Source organism: Pterocles gutturalis, unplaced genomic scaffold (assembly GCF_000699245.1).
Source record: "Pterocles gutturalis isolate BGI_N339 unplaced genomic scaffold, ASM69924v1 scaffold23332, whole genome shotgun sequence".
NCBI classification, from domain to species: domain Eukaryota; kingdom Metazoa; phylum Chordata; class Aves; order Pterocliformes; family Pteroclidae; genus Pterocles; species Pterocles gutturalis.
In genome coordinates this window covers 1-22,706 of record NW_010110823.1, presented here as the reverse complement: position 1 = coordinate 22,706, position 22,706 = coordinate 1, and the positions used below count along the sequence as shown (strand labels likewise).

The 22,706-nt window shown below is 37.8% G+C and overlaps 1 protein-coding gene across 1 annotated transcript; it reads left to right on the top strand.

The window, feature by feature from the left end:
• The first annotated feature begins 604 nt into the window (after positions 1–604).
• Positions 605–21,555, top strand: MPP4 (membrane protein, palmitoylated 4 (MAGUK p55 subfamily member 4)). The gene is made up of 21 exons (XM_010073550.1): positions 605–728; positions 1,022–1,143; positions 2,085–2,162; positions 2,874–2,954; positions 3,511–3,642; positions 4,300–4,381; positions 5,551–5,636; positions 6,648–6,719; positions 7,169–7,365; positions 8,521–8,585; positions 9,354–9,371; positions 10,451–10,489; positions 11,238–11,258; positions 12,507–12,521; positions 14,175–14,216; positions 15,030–15,200; positions 16,157–16,237; positions 17,220–17,313; positions 18,132–18,240; positions 19,966–20,100; positions 21,106–21,555. Exons 1-21 carry the CDS (start codon positions 605–607, stop codon positions 21,295–21,297), a joined length of 1,956 nt encoding a protein of 651 aa, XP_010071852.1. The 3' UTR covers positions 21,298–21,555.
• Positions 21,556–22,706: the final 1,151 nt, after the last annotated feature.

Sequence of the window (22,706 nt, the reverse complement as noted above, 5' to 3'; positions counted from 1 at the left end):
CAAGATAATGGTACTCATTACTTTTGCATCTTTTTCAAAGAGAAAGAAAACTGACAAAACATTCTATTCCTTGGTCCCTGTAACTCTTCTTCCATTGAGTCAAGAGAGATGAACTTGTCTAGAAGTATTACTAACTGGAATGATTCTTGATGTTTAATGGTGATATGCCATTAATTTAGAGAGTGTCAGAAGAGAATACCTGGTGTTTGTTTCTGTCGTGTAAAGTCAAGGGTCTCTGCAGCTCTATCAAGAATTGCTAACTTATATTGTGTTTCCTGGGAACAGTGTCACATATCAAAAATGATCTGTTGTCATTTCTGAGGTAAAATTAAATTCCATGCACCCACAAAAATCCTGTTTGTATCTAGGCCTGACTTTGTGTAACATTATCTATTTGTCACCTCTTGGTTTCTGCCTCCTTGAGATTTTAGAAAGACATTGGATTTTTCAGTTTTCCACTGTATCAGAATACTGTTCCTAACAGATTAAGTGCTGCTTCTAATAGTAAATGGTTCTTCCCCTTTCCTGGGGTGTGTTCTGGGTGTCTGTGACAATGGTATGGATTTGGCAGGAACTTCCATTTTCATTAGTGATATTCTCCAAAATGTCTGCACTTTGCAAGAGTGGAGAAAAACAGATGTTTCCTGGCCCAAACAGTGGGTCTTCCAAAAGAAAACCCGATAAAATGAACAAGGCAAATTTTTATGTTTACGTCCCCTCAGTAGGAGGTACAACCCTGAACCCAAACTGATGTGTGAAATTCCCTGTGTGTTTTTTCTCGCAGGTCAGTTGACAATTGCTAGTATTGACCTAACCCTGCTGGTTGATAACGTAATAAAATAAAGCTCTTATGAAACAGAGTTAATTGCAGGAAACAAGCAAAGCAGACAGAAAATGGGTGCATTTCCTGGAAGTATAAACTGAGGAAAGGTGCTTTTCAAAGGTTTTGGTCACTGGTTGGCTTTGGTTGGTCTTCTATTTGAAATGAAATGTCTTGCACTTTTCTGTTTCTTGGGCTCAGGTATATCTCATGTTCTGACTCTAGTGCTACAAGAACTGAGTTTGCTCTGTAAAAAAGATGTCAATGGCGTTGGCATGTTATATGACCTGCTCAGATCTCGCTGGCTGCAAGCACTTTTAAAGGTAAAATCATATTCGGCTGTGGAGGCAAAGGTTTCCTAGAGAACAATCTCTAGGGAATAGCTGCTTTATTTTGCCATATCAGGACAATAAATGCTTGCTTACAGTTAAGTGTTGATAGTCCTAACGTCAGTCCTAACATCAGCAGTCAATGTGAACAAAACCACTTTTGCTTTAAAGAAAAAAGTCTTCTCTTTCATAATGTCCTAGACATTAAAGCTCTTCTACTTTACGCGTCTATATTAAGGCCAGGAGATGGAGACGTAGGCTGAACACAGCACTGCTCAGCTGTCTTTTCTATTCTTAAATCTCTCTATGGCTATGCATCCCAGTTTTTGGCATCAATGCCTGTGAAATTTTTGTTGTTGTTTTTTGCCCACACTGATCTGATGTGTAGCTGAAGATTTTATGTTATAGAACAGAATTTTGGCTGGTGTTTCTCTCTTGATCAGAATTCTATCTCTGACACAAATTCTGCACAAATTCTGCCTTTCCTCTTACATGGATTTTTAAAATCTCTACATTTTAAAGGAGAAAAACTTGCAGTGAACACGAATATCCAAAAGGTTATCTTAAATACAACAATTTATTTTAAGCTAAACTTACTTTGTTAATTAGGCCTGCAGTGAAGGGAAGGAAGTGAGCTAAATGTCAGAGAATTGATGCTATCAGGCTAATTTCAGATGTAATCAACTTTTCTTATTGGAAAATTCAAAACTACAGCATAACCAGGTATCTGGATGATAACATGGAAAGACAATGAATTATAGACTCAATTCCAGATGCATTAGACATTAAGGATTCAGACTGAAAGCTCTTTGGCTATAGTTGGACTGAGAAATTCCTAGAAATACAATATTGTACTTTGTGTTGTGTATGTATCTATGTACATGTGACAGATCATATAATCCTTGCATTGTCTTATCTATCATGGCATGCAATAGATTTATGAATGCCTCCAACACTACCTTGGAAAAAGACCAGTTCCTGTCACGCTGCAGGCACGTGCATTGACTCGTGAGGTAGGATGGATATACATAGTGTATTGCTTTTCTTACTCATCCTGAATTTGTCAATGTAGCTGCAGATTAGCGTTCTGGTATTTGTTTTGTGTCTCAGATCTGAGTACACTATATAAACTTGAAAGATTCTCTTCACACATTTGTCGAACTACTCAATAACTCTTATTGTGTTAAGGGCGGGGGGGTGAGAAATGCATACAGCTGTGATCACTAGACTGCTTGAGCCCTGGCCAGTGTAATGAACACAAACTATATGTTTTAGCCACTGGCCATATATTTTCCTTCCCATGTAACTGTGTGGTTCAGTGTTATGGCTGCAACCAAGCAGTCTGACACAAGGATTTTTAAAAGCTTTTTGGATTTTTCTAATCATAATAGCTGATTAATTCTTAAATTTCTGAATTAGAAGGAGAATTAATAACTAAGTGTAGAGACTGACAGTAGTGATTCAATTGATTGAGGCACAGGAGAAAAACCTAATTTAGTGCACATGGCACTGTGCCTGAACTAAATTAAAGGCTGGCTGAGTGTTGTGCAGCTGTGGTCATATTGTCCAATTCTAGAGCAAACTGTATGGATATGCTCCAAGTCATATAACATGGGGGCCTTAACACTCTTGCCATACTGTGTTCCTCTAAGTTCAACTTAGAGCTTTCTGAATTAATTGTCCACCAGAACCAGTCTTTGTACTTTCTCTTGTATGTTTATCAGGTGGTAGAGTTACTGCGTGAAGCCCCTCAGTCTGGAGAGATCAAAGAGCTAAGACGACTACTGCGAGCTCCACACTTAAAGGCAAGTCCTGCTTAAGGAAATAAAAAGTTTGCATATAGAGCTGTCTGCAGTGGGAAAGGAAACAGATGGCCAGCTGTTTACAAGAACTGGCAAAGGAGCCAGAAGAGACACGGGGTCCTAGTCAGGAACTAACCTACTTGTGACATCAGATGTGGACTGTGTATCTGAAGTACCTGCAGTGGGCTGCATTTTATTTAAGGGGTGTGTTTGAGGAAGATGTTACTTACAAAGTTAAACTCTGCGCAGTTGATGTGGACAAATAAAACCAAATTTTCCTTGTAATTGCAAAACCTGCATTCTTTACCTTGGAGTTCCAAATAGAAATGTTTCTTCTTTTCTAAGTTTTCCAGAAGAAGCAGAGCGAGGAACTGTTCTTAAAACGTTATTTCATAGTTTCAGTTTCCAAGGGCAAAGAAGAAAATGTCAATATGTGAAAGGGGATCTATGTTCACATAGGAACTTATTTCCTGATTTCTGTTTTCTGACTGGTCACTGTTTAAAACTGTTCTACCTTTGCTTATGGGTTGGTTTGTTTGCTTGTTTTTGTTTGTAACAGGCCTTGCTATCTGCTCATGATACTGTGGCCCAGAAAGATTTTGAACCAACCCTTCCACCACTGCCAGACAACATACCTGAAAATGAGGAAGCTATGAGGATTGTCTGCTTAGTGAAGAACAACCAGCCTCTGGTGAGGGAGCTTTTTGATGTCAAATTATTTTAATTTACACAAGCACTGGTAATGCATCACATGCTTATTTGTTTCTTTCTAGGAATGTCACAGAGATTATGTGCATTCTTGTCCAGTTTTCACAGAATAACAAGAATTGGTGAGGTTGGAAAGGGCCTTAGAGGACCATCTAGCCCTGCTCAGAGGGGGTACTACTAGAACAGGTTGTTCAGTGCCTTGTCCACTCACGGTTTGAACTTTTGGAAGATATTTTTATCTCATATAATGAAAAAGCAAATAGGATTGAGAGCTATTCCTTTGGCCAAAATAGTAAGAAAGGGAGGAGAGACTCTGAAAGGTTCTTTAGAAATCATTTGTGCTTATAAGCGGAAAACATGTCTAGCTTAACTAATCTGTTTAGGAAAAGATAGCTGTAATATTTGATATAGAAGAGATTTCTTACAGTCAGTCAATGAGGTTGTTTTAGCATGATGGAAGTTGAAGACATTGAAGGATTTAGTACTAATAATGTTACGTTATCATTAGATCCGTGTGGTGTTAAAAAGGCTGTGTCTTTCAATGCTTTTTCGTCATTGCGAAGATCAGAGTTGTGATGTGAAGGGAAACTTATGGGGGTTTTTCAGTGATCAGTATTTTTTCTTTGTTTTTATTTGCCAGGGTGCCACCATTAAACGCCATGAGATAACAGGTGACATAACAGTTGCCCGTGTGATCCATGGTGGGCTGGCAGACAGAAGTGGTATGTGTAATTTGAAACAAACACAAAAACTTGAAATAAGATACTTGAAGTAAGATAATAGGTTAGCTTCTACGATTAGTCTTTTATAGAGCAAGAAGATGTGTACATTGGACAGCACTGTAAACAGTGATACCTTGCAGTGACTTTGATTTCTGGTTTCATTTATTTTCATATGAATGTGCTATGTTTGAGACTGAGTTGAGGTACAAATGCAGTTTTCATTATATATTCTTGGCACCAATAAATCTGTCATGAGATTGATCAGGAATATTCCAAACTGCAGTGTAGGATGAATACCAGCAGCTCATTCCCTAATAGAGAAATAGAAAACACCAGTAGTCTGTGATTCTATAAGATAATGAGCTTTAAGTAATATGTAGTAATACTTCTCCGCAGTAGTCTACTAAACACTTTGGTTGCATTAGTTGCTAAGCAATCTTCCAATTAGTTTCCTTGGAAATGTTACTGCTTTGTCATTCTAGAATGGAATGCGTTCCATGTTCCTTGGGATATGTAATGTAACTGAAATGTAAAAAATCAGAAGTAAATTAGAACTGTAATCATTATAAAATTGTTCCTTTTAGTATTATCTGACTTTGTACAGAGAAGAAAACTCAAACTGTAGACAATAGCTGATTAAGTTCCTAGTTTTTTTAATCTTTTATTTGAGATGAAGGAAAATATAAAAGTAAGCTGTATTGTGAAGGACAGTAAAGGACAGAGAGGAGTCCCAAGGCCTCCCACTGCACCTGGAATTTTTAAGGGTCTGATTCCAAGTCTCACGGTCTATTAATATAATGGGTTTAGCTAGAATAGGTTCAGAGATTACATTGGGAAATAGACCTATATAAAAAAGTTTCTGCTACTTTTAAGGCAAATCATCAATAGATTGTAAACACTGTAAGCATGCTGTATGGGGGAGGTGGGAGGAAAAGAGAAAACAGAAGCATGCAAGCTTCTTTTGACATGCAGAGGTCTGCAGTCCTATCTAGGAGCAATATAGCCTAAATCCAAAGTGTCTTCCTGCATACCTGGTATATAGAAACTTCTAATGCTGACTTCCAAACCTCTGGAAGTGGTGTGTCCACTATGCGTCCCTGCCTTGCCTACCCAAGATAATCCATGCTGTGATAGAACTGCTGCTGCTTTCATCCATGTTTTTGCTGTAGGGTTGCTGTATGCTGGAGACAAACTGGTGGAAGTAAATGGAGTTCCTGTTGAGGGACTTGAGCCTGAGCAAGTTATTAATATTCTGGTATTGAATCTTCTTTTTACTTTGTACCTTAAGTGTAACTGTATGCTGTTTCTTTTACGCACACACTCTCTCACTCTCTTAGAGGAGGAAGTCAAAAATTTTTAACAGAAAATTCAGATTGTTTCCTTGCTGTGGATAAAGTTCACAACCACTCATGAAATCAGAATGTATGAAACTAGAATTAAATCTAACCCCTGTTCTGGACAGAAATTAATTTAATTGTGGCTATTCCACCTGCAGCTTCTGGGAAAAAATATTAATTTATTCAGGCTTTAATGATTAATAATTTTTCTGGAAGTTCCACTCAGTTAATATTCCACAAGAAAGTAGTGGAAAGGTGCTGTTCTAAAAGAGTCCATGTTACAAAATGCACTAAAGCAGAGTGAATGAGCTTGTAAGGTACATACCTCGCCTTGCAAAAAAAGGGCAGTGGTAATTGCTATTGTCAAAATTCTCATGAAAAAATCAGTTGAGCTGTCCCTGTTACTTATCATTTCACCCACAATGTTTAGGGTTCCTCACTGCAAAGTGTTAGTGCCAGTCAGTAAGGTATTGCTGTATGTAATGAGTCTCAAGTCTTTCTATGTGTTGTTTACCTGGCTATACTATTTCTAGGTGTAAGAAATCCAAACTCTATTGGAATGCTTAATTCTTAAATATTTATATTTTTTTCCTCTCTGCTTTACATCACTTGTCTAACAAGACCCTGCCTCTAATTTGAATTAGATTTCAGTAGAAAAGTTTGATATGCATTAATGTTGAAATTATATATATTTATAATGAAACATAGATTTAATTGAATTAAACATATTTAGCAAGACTTTGAAGTTTCATCCTTGAGTTTCCTTTTGAAAAAAATACAGTATTATCATACTGACTGTCTGCCTACATTCTGTTTGTAATACTGACATTATAGTAGCCTCAAAGCTATGCTGTGTTAAGTTTGTGCTGCTGATCTTTGTTTTTTTGTGTTGAATATCTGTCATATTTAATCCTTTTTCAATCATTTAGGCCCTGTCTCAGGGGACAATTATGTTCAAATTAATTCCGGTTTCTGATCGGCCTGTCAGCAACCAAACAACAGTAAGAGACGTTCTTTTTTCCGGGTTGTTACTGCAGTTACCCCAATAATGTCTAATGATGTGATACAAAGAAATGGTGTTGCTTAAAAGTTTCCTGCAATCCTTAAAGTATTATTTGCCTTTATGGCTACCTCTCAGCTGACATCAGTATGCTGTTGCTGAAGCAGTAAAGATAGTAAGCTGAAATACAGTTGTGTTGAAGGTAATGAAGACCTTTTTCAGATTGATCTACAAGTTGAAGGTCAATTATTTTCACAGTGTACAAGACAATTTTTTTTTCTGCCTTAATGAACAGATAGGGTTTGGGGCTTGATCTTGTTTTTAAAACTTGAGTTCATCATGAATTAACTTAAATAGCAGCAATATCTGGTCCTGTGATATATTCTAAAGCTCATGTTGTATCTGTTCTAAACATGGCTTCCACTCACGCTGGTGTATTTTCTTTACCAGCTGTATGTGCGAGCAATGGCAGATTACTGGCCCTTGCAAGATCCTGCCATACCATGCGCTGATGCAGGTTTGCCTTTTAAAAAGGGTGAAATACTCCAGATTGTGGACCAGAATGATGCTCTCTGGTGGCAGGCCAGGAAAGTTTCAGATCTCAGTGCCTGTGCTGGACTTATACCTTCAAATCATCTTCTTAAAAGGTAAAGTAGTCTTAATTTTTCTGATTTCCAGTTCAAAGATTAGCCAGTTATTCAGACTTTGCTATTTAAAATGTTTATAAGTTTTATATAGCCGTATGATTCAGAGTGACATCTGACAAACATCTATCTTCTTTCTATTGTCTGACATCTTGCTCTCCTTCCCAAAAGAGTACCTGTGTGAGAACAAGCTTTTGAAAGCACCTGTATCATCTTAAATTGACATCTTAGAAGTTTGCAGTGGTAGCCTAGTCTCTGCACTAGTTGCTAAGACATCTGGTGGAGTGTAGCAGCTGAAAGATGGGTGAAAATTAAGGGCCCTGAGTGTTTAGGACCATTCTCTATGATTTAAAAACAAAAAGGGGTTGGGGGGAGGAGAATGGGATACAAAATGTATGGTATAAAGGCATAGCTGTATCAAGAAACAGTGTTTATTTAAAGATGTCCTGTAAGGCATGAGTGACCTCTTTAGTTTTGGTCAAAGCCGAGCAGGCCAGATTAAAAGAGGAGGGGAAAAAAACCCAAAACAAAAGACATGCTCAAGGAAGAACAAGGATCCCTTGCCTATTACTTTCTACATAAATAGCCCATTATTTTTACACTATATGCTTTCAGAACCAGAGTAGTTAAACTGCTATAGCACACTTTTCAGTTTGATCCTCTAACAACATGTCTCGTCAGTGTTACCCTCAGGAAAACATAAGGCCATGCAATTGTAGATTATAAACTTAGATTTGTACTGAATGTAAACCTGTCTGTGGTCTGTGTAATGACAGTTGAAATCGAACTAGGCTGCGATTAAGGCTGTAAGCAAGAGGCTCTGTGTAGTAACAGAGGCAGTAGTACTACCCATAGCAGTAGCACACTCCTACTTCCAGGAGTCTGTACCGCAGTATGGGTTACCTTCCTGTCCTTATATATAAACTCAAAATACTCTAAATACTTCTGGGCTGCTGATTTGGAAATTGCCTTTAAATAGTTTGGATAGCATGTCAGCTTTCTTTCAGGACTTTACCAGTGTTTTAACCCACTGCAATGTTTCCATTCTGTCAGCTCAGTACTGATTGATCTTGCGTGTAGGCAGTGAATCTGACTGGAACATAATGTGCTTGTGGACTGTTTTGTTTCTTTAACTGTGACAAATTTATTTCTATGTAGGAAGCAGCGAGAATTCTGGTGGTCTCAGCCTTTCCAGCCCCATCTGTGTGTCAAATCATCAATGTGTGAGTGAAAAGTTATTTGAATGGTAGAGTAGGAAAGAAAGATCTTGTCTCTTTTTCCAGGAATACTGGAATAGAAGCTCATACAATTCAGTTGAATTCGAAGACATTGTTTCTGGAGCCATATTGTAACCTCAGAAGTATGTTAACTATTCCCAGGAAAATAAGTACTTAAACATAGTTGTACCTGGAGTACTGATGGTGGAGGTTGTTGTCTCCAGTGTACCTGGGATCTGAGAGAGAAGCTGTGAATTCAACCCCTTCTGAAGTCTGTAAGATCTAGGAGCTCTCTAGGAGAATTGGATGTGAATAAGTCTGAGGTGACAATTGTACTTGCCTGGCTTTCCAGGGCCACAGATAACAGTTCTGCACTGGAAGATGCCATGCGATATGTTTAGATGTTTCTTTGTCATCAAAGTTATTGAGAGAAACATAGGACTTTTTTCCTTGAGGGGTAAGATCAGCTATGCTGCCTATGAGTTTATTTGTGGTGACAATCCAGAAACATTATCCTCTGCCAACTATAGCTTTCTGTAAACATGCAATTATTTCCAGACAAAGAACATTCTTCCTGTTTTCTCTCTCCTGATTTTCTTCTATGGTTCTTTATACAAGTACAAAATTAATTATTCTCTTGTGATAACTCCCAGAGTGTATGTTTAATTGCCTAGGATTCTTCTCATTCTGATTGCTTTGTTCATTAGAGCTGAAGCACTCTTTCACCATAATTTTATTGCATTTTAACTGCTTCAATGGATATGCTGTGGGCAGTAAGCACTGTGGAAGAAGGTAGGATATTGTATCTGGACAACACTGCACTCCTGTACCTGGAATCAATATAGCACATGGTTTTACAGGCTTTTAAAAAAGTTGTCAGAAATGAGCCAGTTTGGTAAATACATGCAAAATAAACCCAAGTTCTTGGCATTTTGTGCACTTAGTATAATTGAAATCAAGTCTCTTTTCACTTGAAATAGTAGAAGCTTACATTGTCTTAAAGTGGAAACTTAAGCTATGCATTATCTGGTAGGGAACTGACAGTTTGGATGGGTTGCTTTAAGGGTTTCTTCCTCTTTCTCTTTTCCTGTCCCTCTTTTTTTCCCATCTTTAGCAGCTGACCTGAGCAATTCTGAGAGAGTATTTCTTTAAAAGATACATATGGGCAGAATATCGTTGATAGATGCCCTTACAATTGCCTCGTAACTGGAAAATAGCTCCTACTGGGCCTCTCTGGACAGTCACACAAGAACAGAACACACAAATAGTGCAGTATTGTGATCCAATGAGATTGCCTCAGCCCACGAGATTGCATTTCAGGGATGTGAACTGATGTGGTCTGGGAATGGAAAGGGACCTGGATCAATCTTTTCCTTTTCTTCCTTGTAAAAATAATAATAAAATCAACCAAGCCAAACACTTCCTTGTTTGAAGCATATTGGAAAGAAACACACTTTAAAAAGCTACAGGAAAGAGGGGAGTGAGTGGCAAATAATATTCTGTCATGGTAATACCTAATAAATTGATATCTACAGAATAAACAGACCAACAGCCATGTTAACCCTTTCATTATTTCAAAAGGAGAATTCAAGTTAGATGTGTTTGCCTCTCTGCCACAAGCCCTTCAGAGCACTAGTTTAAGAGCCTTTTGCTCACTAAAGACAGGGAACGTCAGTAAGTTGGAGTTAAAATCCTTAAAGATATCTAAAACTGAACTGAGCTTTAAATATTTTCTTTCTGATGTCTGAGTTCAGTCTTGTACGTAAGTTCAAGTCTTGTGAGTCAAGTGAGTTCAGTCTTGTCTGTAAGGTTTTTTCCTCCCCAGTGTTTTTCTGATTCAGATGCATTTTTTTCCTTGTGTTGATCTGTAGAGGATGACATGCAGATTGATGAGAAGTGTGTGGAAACAGGTAACAAAATTCACTTGAGATTATTCTATTTGCTTTAAGGTAGTACCTAGCTAAAGCCTGGTTTTGTTTCCCGGATAAACACATTCTCCTACTGAACTTAATGGTAGAAAATTCTATTTTTCATACCTTGGGAACCTCATCCTATATTACTGTATTAAAATTAGCTTTTTGCAGTTCTGGTGTACAGTGTTTGTTGTGAAGTGGTGTGCCAAAAAGAGAGACCACCCCAAAAATATCTGCCTGAATGAGATCCAACCTCCTTGATTCAGGTTTTGGACCGTGGCTGTAATGTTGCCATAGTTTTTGCCTATTGTAGATTTAATGCCACAGATTATTGTAGTCTTGGAAAATCCACACAATTCATTGTCAAGAAACTGATCTCGGGAGAATACATTTTTAGGCACTGAGCAAGAATAGGTTTTTACAGGTAAATAGTACATGTAAATGTGAAGACTGTTAGCTTGACACGCTCCCTAAAGAAGCACAACTCATTCTTCCTTCTCCTGAGGTAATTCACAAAGCTCTCATGGAAGAATGTGATCCTGTAGGACTGGGTGGAGAGAGACCGGTTAATTCAAGCATGGTGAGCCGTATTTTGCCACTTGAGTGTAGAGGGAAGTGGGGAAAGTACATGTGAAAGACTGATAGGAGGTCAAAAATTTATTTCTGATTCTGAAATTCTAGAAGAAGAAAATAATTAAATTTGTAATTTATTTTAATATCCTTGCTATCTGGATTACTAAACAAGATGAAGAAACATTTGAGTCTGGTAAGTTCCTCTGACCAAATTCCTTGCTATTATTCTGCTGCGAGAAGGGTGTCCGAAGACAAGCAAGTGTCTTAAAAAACAAGCAGGTGACAGAAACCAGAATGCAATTTCAATGGCTTTTCAAGGCAGAATGGCTTCTAAAGTTCTGTAAAATACTGTTGCCTTAAGTCTTCCTCTTGCTCTCTGATTACCTCAGTAGTAAGGTTTTTGTCCTGTAACCTCACAAGTGTGAGTGTTTCTTCTTGTGCATCAGTTTACCAAATCCTAATCGGTTATACCTGTGCAAGCTGTGACAGCAGGGGCTGCACTGATGTCAGTGGATAATTGGATTACCTTAAGGTAATGGAGGCCTGAATCCACAGTGCCTGTAGGAGTTGATGTGTTAAAGAGGAGAGCTGTTATGGATTCATGATTGTGTGCATGGCTGCCATAGAACAACAAAAAATATGCTTTTATAGAATGAATGATTTATTTATGAGACGTATAATCAGTACTGTTTTTATCCAAGCTGGTCTGGGGGTTGTTGGTTTGTGGGTTTTTTTTCAGGGAACAGCTACATATTTACAGCATATTCAGATTTGTGCAAAACTTAAGTCTTCTAAAAGAAATCATTTTTTCCACTAAAATAAATCTACTACTGATAAACTTCTTGAGATATTTGGTAATCTTGTGGAGAAAATGTCATTCCACCTTACACTTGCTCTTCTTCACAAGGTTCCTACTTGCCAGTCAGATCTCCTCGTATCACAGGTGGTTTGTTCTTCCACCTCTTGAGCAATGCCCAAAGCTTTTAAGACACAATCAGCAGGTCTACAGGGCACTCTTGTTTTCAGGCTAGGATGTTTCTGATAACGAGACTTGGGGATTACTCTTGCAAATCCTATTCACTACTCAGTGGTGAGTCAGATCTCTGCTGTATCCAGTCAGAGGAATAAAGGTGCAAATATTTGTTGTCCTACATTTTACTTTAAAGTGACCAGTAGTTGAACATCCGTGTGATGTATTTTGCAAGTATAGTACTGATATAGATGCTGTAGCTGAGTTTCTGATTCTTTGGGAAATGAAAATTCATGCTCAAACTGGCATATTTTAGATTTGAAGCCTGCAGTATCTGTTTCCTAAACTTCCTAAATGCATTGGATGATGCTGATTGGATATTTTTTTAATCTTGGCATAGACTGTCTTCTCAAAACTAACTTTTATGTTTTATTTTTTATGTTTTACGTCTATCTCTATCTGAACGTCCAGAGGAGCTTAAAGAAGGTAACACTAACTTTTTTTCCCTGTCTCCGGTAAGCAGTAATCTATTAGAATTTATCTGTGTTTATTGCATTACCAGGAACTAGCACTCTTACAATACCCAGTAGATTAATTGCTTATTCCCTGTAGGATTCCATACTGCGCTCCATACCATAGAACAGAGGATAGATAGAGCAGAAATGCTCAAAAATATTTGAATGACAGCTCAAAAGACCTGAAGATAGAAAAGATACATGTATACGTCTGATTAACTTTTCCTTGAATGAGCAGTTTTGTGTCAAGTAATTTTTTCCACAGTCATAAACAAGGAGTTGTTAGTATATATAAAAACACAGAAATAAAACTGTATTTTAAAGGTACAAGTAGCGTAGAGTATACAGATGTGACAGAAGAGTAACTAAGATGCATCTAGTTTTGTTTTGATGTTTGCATGCTTATGAGATAATTGTCAAGGAAACTAGTCCCAAAAGACAATATATTTTTATTTTTATGCTTTGCAAATGAAAATTATGTTCTTACCTTGGAACAATTACTACCTTTAAAGATATACCTGTCTTCTGTATCTTATTGTTGCTTTAATAAGGCCTAAATAAAGGGAATACAGAGATTGGATAACTACACACATGATTAGAGGAAAAGTAGGAGTCCTTTTTGAAGAGCAATCTAAACACTGCTGACACATTTTTTTCCCGTAGTTATTAGTTTTCAAATCACCTTTATAAAATAGTTTCTAAACTGTTAGAGCATTGATCAATTGGGGAATTGATATTTTTGAGCCTTTTAGGAGAGATTCCATTTTTAAAAATATATGTAGAGAGTTAGAAGGCTCACCTGAATGATTAAGACTTCACAAGGAACAGCATGAGAATGGGAACAAAAAGAATTGGAGGAAACAGATTAGTCTGGAATGTTGGAGCACAAATATCACTGATCCAAAGATGATTTAAAAGAAGTAATAAAATTAGGTCTTTATTCTGCCTGAAAGATCCGAGCAGATGCATGTTGCATTTTCCAAGCATGCTATTGGGCAGAAACTGAGTTAAAATTTTTTTCTTTCTTATTTTGAGCTACTGGCTTGTTGGTTATTGTAATTTTATAACTAAAGAACTCTTGTAAGCTAGGTTTCACTTGAAAGGCTTAAATTAAGTGTATTTTTTTTCAATATAATTGTTTCAAATCATTGTCTGTCATCTAGTTACTGAGTTAAAATTTTTTTCTTTCTTATTTTGAGCTACTGGCTTGTTGGTTATTGTAATTTTATAACTAAAGAACTCTTGTAAGCTAGGTTTCACTTGAAAGGCTTAAATTAAGTGTATTTTTTTTAATATAATTATTTCAAATCATTGTCTGGCATCTAGTTATCTTAGTAATGAACAAAATTAAGTATTGAGTTTCAAATCTAATTTAATCTACCAAGACCTTTTAAGTTTAATTTTCCTCTTGCAGAAATATTGGTCCTTTGAATTGGTCATGTGAAATATTTGAATATTTGAATTATAGAGTATTGTGCTTTTTTATTAGATTTGTCATGGTACTTCCATATGTTTACTGAAACATGTTTTTTTATTTGGGATCAGCAATAATTGTTAGCCATCTAGCTCTTAAGCTTTCACTGTTTGCTTTTAATTTCATGAGTATTTGTTCTTTGTATTCCAGAAGAGGAAGAATTTGGTGAATTTGGTCAACGAGTCTTTATTGGTACGTAGTGACTAAAGATAAGTAAGATGTTTGCGACTTGATCTAGATTAAGTGCTTGTCTGAAGTTAAATAAAATGCTTTGTTCTTAATTTCACCTAAAGACTTATGGAATTGAATTCTACTTGCTCTGTTTTCTGAACTTCAAGAAGTTGCTTTCCTCCTCTTAATGCTTGTTCTTGCCATTTAAATCTCTCTTCCTGTTAGGTTTCTACTGAGACCTGGGCACTCACCATTATTTTAACTTGACTGGCTGTTAAGATTATCCTTACTCTGTGATTAATTTTGCTAGAGCGTTATGTTGTTCTGTTATCTGTCATCCACTGAGAATAATAATGAGGGCTTTCATTAGAAAAGTAGACCTAAAAGTGAGTTTTTCTGAGTTGGATGGTAAGGTGGAGCAACAAACTCATCCCTGTTACTAAACCATAGTAACCTTTAAAATATTTGGATTAATTCTGGAGGCTGGAGCAAATGTTCCAGATTTGCTTTAGGAGAGTGAACCAGCTGACCTATTCCCTAGTGATCCTTTACGTGGCCAGAAACTTCTCTTTTGGCTTGTTGTGAGGATCTTTGGGGGGGTCATTAATTCTGGACTAACTTTCAGGTGACTTTTGGTGATATTTGGCCTCTTTTTTAGCCATCTTAATGCTCAGAGGTTCTACCAAGCTGACATACCAAGTGCAGCAATGAAATTCAATTTCACACTGCAAAACCTCGAAAACCCAGTATGTTGTGTGGCTTAGGAAGAGACACTCTACACTAGTTGCCTGCCTCGGGTGTGTTTTCCAGTACTGATGTCTTTGCCCCCTACAGCTGGTTTCCGCAGAAGTATGCGCCTATGTCGCAGGAAATCCCGGACCAACCAGCAGTCATGTTACGCTCAGTGCCCCAGCAGCTGTTTCAGCACTCTTGCAGCTCCGTATGAAGAGGTGGTTAGGTACCAGCGGCACCCAGCAGACCGGAACAGACTAATTATACTAGTGGGTAAGAGGTTAATTACTTTCTCATGCAAATTTCACAGCCTTTAACAGAGGGAAGGAAACTGTTGGTCATGGTCTGATCCACTGAGATTTCCTGCTGCTGACTGCAGCAGTTGCAAACTGTGCAGGTAGCTCTCAAAGCAACATCTCAAGAGTGAGTATATGTAATCTGACCCCATTGTTGGTTTTCAAGTTTGATGTATGTATCATCTTTGCTTGAGATAGTGAATAGTTTTTTTTTTTTTTAAAAATTTTGCTTGAGATAGTGAATAGTTTTTTTTTAAAAAAAAAAAATCCTTGGAAGAAGCCATACAGTTATGAAGGCTGGTTGATAAAGGATTTTATTAGGGAAATTATTCAGTTTTATATTCAGTTGGGACTGGTATAGAAAGTGATGAGAAAACATTTGTAACTTACTAGAACACATCTTTGCACAGAGGAATTTATACAGCCAATGTTAAATGTGTTCATATGACAATGGTAAGAAGAATGTTTAAAATTAAACTCCAGACTAGAAAAATCTCAGTCATGGGCGGTAGGGGAAGCTAAAAAAAGATGCCTTTAATTGTGTTTGCTATAGGAAGTATTGTATTAAATGGCCTGCAGGCTCTCAAGTAATTTTTGATGAGAGTGACTCAAAGGAAGCTGCTGTTCTGCAGTGTTCTATGATCCTGATAAAGCAAACTGGGTGAAGGCAAATCCATTGTCCTTTCTAAGTCTGGAAGTATTTGATAATATTTTTTTCTTTTAAAATGGTATTGCTGAGTTGCCTCCTGGGTATGACTATTGCTGGGAGGTGATTTGTACCCTGAATCAGTCAAGATCCTTCGGTTATTTCTGGTCACTTTGGGAACTGGTTTACATTTCATTTGTGGGTGTGTGCAATGTGTTAGAAAATGGGGGGTTTGCATGCAAAAAGTGCTTGTGTCAGTAATCTTAGTTGTTTTTCCTATTTTTCAGGTCCTGCAGGAGTTGGTGTGAATGAGCTAAGGCGAAGGCTTATTGCAAGTAACCCACAAGAGTTTCAAAGTGCTGTACCTCGTATGTAATGTTCTTCCTCCTTCCCCCACCAGCCCCTTCAAAGATGATTAGGAAATGTCAAGTAGCTCCCTCTTGCCTTTGTGTATTCGTACTCTTTGCTGCATGGCTGTTTTTTTGGCTCTACTGCAAGCCAGAGAATTTGCTTTTATTAAGGGTTAGTTTAAAATACTGTCTCCGTATTTTGGCAAATCAGCCAAAGGTATTTTCAAGTAACAGCTCCTGAAACTTTACATAGCAACTTTACTTTAAAAAGCTTTACATAACAGTAGTTTATCTGTATGATTTTGTTTATTCTTGATGTTTGCTTTTCCTAGACTTTAAAATAAGAATGTTTCTTAGGGATATTTTAAGTTCATAGTGTTTAAGTGATCAGATATGAGAATGAAGGCAACAGAAGTTGGTGCTTAATAGGCTTTGCAGCTTTCCTTATTAGCCTTCTAGTCTTGGATGAGACTTACACAGCTTAATTTCTGATGTAATAACTGAAATTGTTTCTACCTGTGCTTATTTGGTTCTTGTGATTTGGATAACCACATAGGAAATGTATGAATCTGAAGCTGGTTGAAGGTTCAGGAATTCTTTTGTGCTTAACATCCCAGATGGGGAAGTTGCAAGTGCGGGAAGGCTTGTGGGATGTTTCTGAATTAACTTTAATCAGTTTTACCTCAGAGGAGTAAAAACCATTGTGCAACCAGTTCCAAAGCAGTTCCTGATTGGTCTGAGTCACAGATATTTGGATTAAACCACTCTTCTTCCATTCCAAGAAATACAGATGTGCTTTGCTAATTTTCAAGGATTTGCCACTGGGCAACCAGTAGAGTAGACAAGGCTTTTGCTCTGGATTAACAAACAGAAACAACTCATTTTATTACTTATTAAAATAATGATTTATAGTCCTTCATTAAAGTTGTCTCCATGTCATTTATAAAATTACAAGAATTTACTTAATTTTTTTTTTTTGCGTGTGTATATTTCCTTTCAGACACCACTCGTGTTCAGAAAAGTTATGAAATTAATGGTCGTGAATATCACTATGTATCCAAGGAAACTTTTGAAAACATGGTGTATAGCCACAGGTAAGTAGGACAGACAAATTACACTTTCATTGCTTAAAATGCAACGTGATCCAAGAAGACAGTTTTGTAGTTAGGTCCCAAGTCTGGGGTGCTCCACTCATACTTACTATGTGTGTTTGGTGTAAATTTTCATGAAACCACTTGAGCCCATTTCTTCAGAAACTGGGTGCAGTTGCAACTAAACTAATCTACAGTTAATCTTGGAATCCTTCTAAAAGAAAGTGGGCTCTCCGGTCCTGAGCTTATTTGATGTGCTCTTGTAAGTTATGAGTTTAACTCTTCTGGAAACTGGACTGCTTTCTAGAGTTGAGCACTGAGTCAGAGCTGTTCCTGATTTATGACTCCATTGCAGAATCTCTGCAGTGATGACATCTTCACGTAAGCAGATGAAGTGTAAGGGCCAAACTTCCAAAACTATCTGCTCCTTTCTATGCATCAGTAATCCCTCTAAGACAAAACAGCTCAACACCAGGAGCTACACTCCTTGAGCTGTGCCAAGTGCTTTGATATCTTCTGATTTATGAAGTTATAAGTACTATATAAATGACAGCATTTTATCATTAGAATCGCAATCTCTAAACACAGTTTGTAATGAGATGAGTAAAAAGCGCATGCTTTGGAGACGTTGAACTATAATGGCTCTGTTTTTGTGCCCAGTGTAGCAGGGAGGAGCAAAGGTGGAGGTTGTTCCTCAGTGTTCACTATGTTTTATGATCATTCAGTCTTGATCACTGGATTGCATTAGAAGATTTCACCCTTAAATGGAACCTTTTTGAGACTCAAGTATTTATCCTCTTTCTTCCTCACCACTGTTGCAGAATGCTGGAATATGGGGAATACAAAGGGTACCTGTATGGTACTAGTATTGATGCAGTGCGAACAGTCCTCGATGAAGGGAAGATCTGTGTAATAGATTTAGAACCACAGGTGAGTTGTAAAGGTCCAGGGTAGCTACAGTCATATCTCCTGGAAGGAAAAAATAATTCTCCGTACTTTCTTGAGCTATTGGAACAGTGCTGCTTTGTCTTGTTTTTTCACTTTAGCTCATGGTGCTTATTGATAACAGATTATTCTTTGCATGCGTCTTGGGGGGGAATACTATAGTGACAGATCAGTATGGTTCATTTGTTTCCAAGTCAGCAGCTGTATTATCAGGTGAAATGGTGCAGAAATAAGTTTTCATACTGGCTTAAAGCAAGGATTATTCTTTCATTCAGACTTCTCCAAGCCCCGTTATTTGAGAGTTTCGTCCTTCCGTTAGCAATCTCTGAACATCCTTTGGTAAAAGCAGCAACTGTTAAAGTAATCAAGCAAAAGCAGGGAATTATATGCATTTATTTCTCATCAGAAGTAACTTAACAGCTGGGAGTAAGCTGCTGGCGCGCATGACCAAACAGCTCTACAAGAGCCTCCATCCAGTGCTTGCTGTGTAGAACACCACAGCATCTAGGGACCACAGTTTGCAAATATTTACTATATGAAAAAGGGCAGCTTGCACAGCTTCCACATATGCCCTAGCAGATATTGGCAACAGGTGCTTTAAATATTAGGGTGATGCACCCCAAATATAGGGTGATGTTTCTATGCTAGGCATTGCAAAAAAACTTTGAATACAATCTTTGCATTCTTCTGTATTTTTAAATTACTTTTATTAGCTCTAACACTTTCAGAACTACCTACCATGGTAATCTTTTCACTTAGACACTATTCACTTTTTTTTTTTTTCTTCTGTCTTTGCATTAAATTTGCTGATGAAGATAAGGCTAATAAAGGCCTGAGTTTGTAAATATCTAAGAAACTTAAAGCTATAGCCAGCAAAATCCTACTAAACTTCTCTGAATTACTTGCATATTCAGTACTTAGGAGCTGTTCAGGCTACTAGGTTTCAGCATCTCTTCTAACTGAATGTAAAAAGAAACACCATAACTCAGTAACTTATAGAGACTTCTCTCTAATTATGCAGAGTCAGTGTAGTTAGAGCCTTAGGTTAGCAGTGGTTTGTGCTGTAAAATAAGTTAAGTTACATGACCTGTGGGTACTATTCAAAATCCAAACCGCTATAAGGAGCAATTAACCTCTGCTGTGATGTAGGAGAATTACTGCCAAGTTGCATACTTGTATTTCAAATTTGGTGGCTTGGTCCACTTCACATACTGTACTTATTTTTTTCTCTTTTATTTTTTCTGGTTTCCTCCACTGCTCTTCAGTAGTTTTAAAAATGCTTATTAGCACCAGGGCATGTTACATAGCACACAGATTTCCAAAAGCAGGGGACTTTCTTCCAGTATGGAGTGATAAAGGTGTACTTTTTCCAAAGGTAGCTCCCCAGCAGTTAAAGTTGAATCTGAAATATTTTTTTCATGTTGTTGATTGTAGAGATGTGTTAATGACAATGTCCAGTCACTCACTGGAGTTGAAAGCATCTCTTAATAAGGTTACCAAGCAGAATTAAGTGATTGGTGAGCTACAGTTGCTTAACAGTGTCCACTCCGGGGATTATTAGTAGGTGTATTTTAAAGTAGGTGTTCCTGAAAAAGATTACTGCTAGGTCTGGAGATAACAGCAGATTGTAAACAATTGGCTTTTTATGGGAGTAAAACTGGGATGAACACACTTGAAGTACTTTAACTTCTTTTTACTCTTAATTTGCAGGGCATACAAGTAGCCCGGACTCATGAATTAAAGCCCTACATTATATTCATCAAGCCATCCAGCATAAGCTGCATGAGGCAGACCCGTAAAAATGCCAGGATCATTACAGATTATTATGTGAACATGAAATTCAAGGTGAGATGTGAGAATAGAAGAGAACTCTGCTTATTGCTCTGGGATTCTGTGTTTTAGAATATAATGCATTCTATTATGTTACTATGTTAACTCTTAAAAAAAAAAATTCATCTTTAGAATCAAATATAAGTTACTCTTCTCTCTTTGGTTTGTTGGGATTTTTTCCCCCTCCAGATTTGCTTTGAAGCTGAAGGGTTGTAATTTGTATGTAGGGGATTGAGGCATTTTGCTTCAAAATGTATTTAAAGGAGGGGCTATTTTCTATATATATTTTTTTTAATTAACTGCCTCGTGACAAGATTTGAGTCAACACATTTGTTTGCACTGAAATATCTGGAATGTGTTTCATTCAGTAATTTAACCAATTATTTTTCATGTAGTTCTAAGAATGTATTGTTATTTCACATATGCTTAATGACAGTATCAATATCAATTCTATACTAAGTTCTATAGGTAAAATAAAAACCATCTTTGTAGGAAATGCATTATCTTCTATTTACAGTGTGTCTAGTGCATTGTTACAATTGTTTTCATGCAAATCATAATTACATTTAGCATCTTGAAATTTTGGACACCTCGGTCCATAACTATATATGGAAATGCATCATGATTTCTATGGCAGATAGAAACACGAACACTGGGGAAATCAACTAAAAAGTGGAATGAGAACACAAGTGTTAGTGGATTTGCCTTCTAGTCCCTCATATCCTCTGCTAGTACTTATCAGTAGAATAACCTTTTTGGGGCAAATGGAGCACACTGAGACCCAATGTATTTCTTTGGGAAAGCTATGGCAGCTGGCTCTGTTCCAGAGACTTGGAACTGACTGTAGCACGCGTACTTTACTGTCGCAAACTGTAAATGACATAAATACATTGACATAAATACACTGGCACTATATATTCACCCCTTGTTTACATAGCCCAAGGTGTTCTGCAGATGCCATGCAGGTATATTTCTCTACACAACACTGAAGCTTTTATAGACTTACTCTGTGACTTACAGGAAGAAGATTTACAGGAGATGGAAGATTCAGCTCAGAAAATGGAAGCTCAGTTTGGTCAGTTCTTTGATCAAGTGATTGTGAATGACAATTTACTGGAAGCATCTGCACAGCTGCTGTCTGCAGTCCACCGTGCACAGGATGAGCCCCAGTGGGTCCCTGCAGTATGGATATGCTCAGACACTCAGCCCTAATTCTGAGCAGCAGCCAGCTTCAGAAAGATTACAGCTTATGTTTTACTTCAAGAATAATCCTAATGTCAGGATTGCAAGAATTTATCTTTGTGTGTGAGGGATTTGGAAGAGGATTAGGAAGTTGCTACAGGAGATATACTATGTTCTGTGTAGCTCCTCAGCTTTTTATGTTGCAGTTGCATCCACTTTTGTACAAAAAGGGAAATATTGTGAGTGCTCAATTACAAGAATAAATAAAAAATTTATTTTGTTGCATGTATCTGCATAATTTACTCGTACATAGCTACAGAAAAGTCCTTTTCTTTCTTTTTAGTATGGACATTCTGGTACTGTGAGACCTGTACATTCCAGAAGCCTTACTGACAATGTTCAGTCAACATTCAGCCCATAGCATGTTCTTTCAGCAAGCTGTCTTTGAGAAAAGAGTGTTATTTATGAAGGTAGTGGTTTGCTGCTTCTCCTTTTTATCTTTTAAGACAGCAGCAGAGTGGTAGTGTCACAATGAAAATCACCCTAGAAAACACAGTTTTCTTCACAATACATGTAGCATGTCTTTTCTTTTGTTCCATCAACTCAAGCGAGTAAAAACTGACAGAACAACTGCCAGAACGAAGACTTACCCAACAGGGAAGTAATGTCAGAAGCCCTTGTTTCTGTGGTTTTGCTCTATTGTAGGTAGCGTGCTCTCCTCATCAAATGGCACAGTGCTTGTGGCAAACAAGTTCATCGCTCTCTTCACCTCACATTGCAGCTCTCTTGATCCCTGAGGAACACAGATGATTATTCTATTGGCCTACCGCCCCTTGGAGGAAAAGCAACAGAAGCAATTTAAACAGTCTAGAAAGAGATTATTGCAGCTACCCCCATGGCTGTTTCTTCTAGAATCAGGTTTAGTAGTCCTTGTTTAGAGGTAAAACTCGAGAGACTCGAGTCCTAATGTGTCACTGGTGTGGTGTAAGTACAGGTTGAGGGTGAGACTTGGGCCGGCTCTGTGCTGCTGCTCCACGCCCAGCTCCCCCACCTTCTGCTGCCTAGTCTAGCATTTGTCTGCTCTTTTTCTTGCCTCATGTGTTTGCTTACAGACAGATCTTAATTAGAAAAGAAAATGTTCTCATTAGAGTTGCTTTTGCTTCGTGTCCATTTGGGCTGGAACAAAATTTTATAGCGTTTATTTTCTGCGTTTGTTTTCCTTTCCCTTTACCCTGTATAACTTCATTTTGCAACTTGGGTCCCTGGCTACAAGCTAAGAGACTCTAGAAACCTTGTTTTTGCACGCCCCCAGCCCGAGGGACGAGGACCCCACTCGCGGCAGCAGCCGGCGCTACACCCCAAGGCTGTGAGGGGTCGCTCTGCTGACGGGGCCGCCGGAGAGGACGCGAACCCAGGTAGGAGAGGGAGGCCGCAGCCTC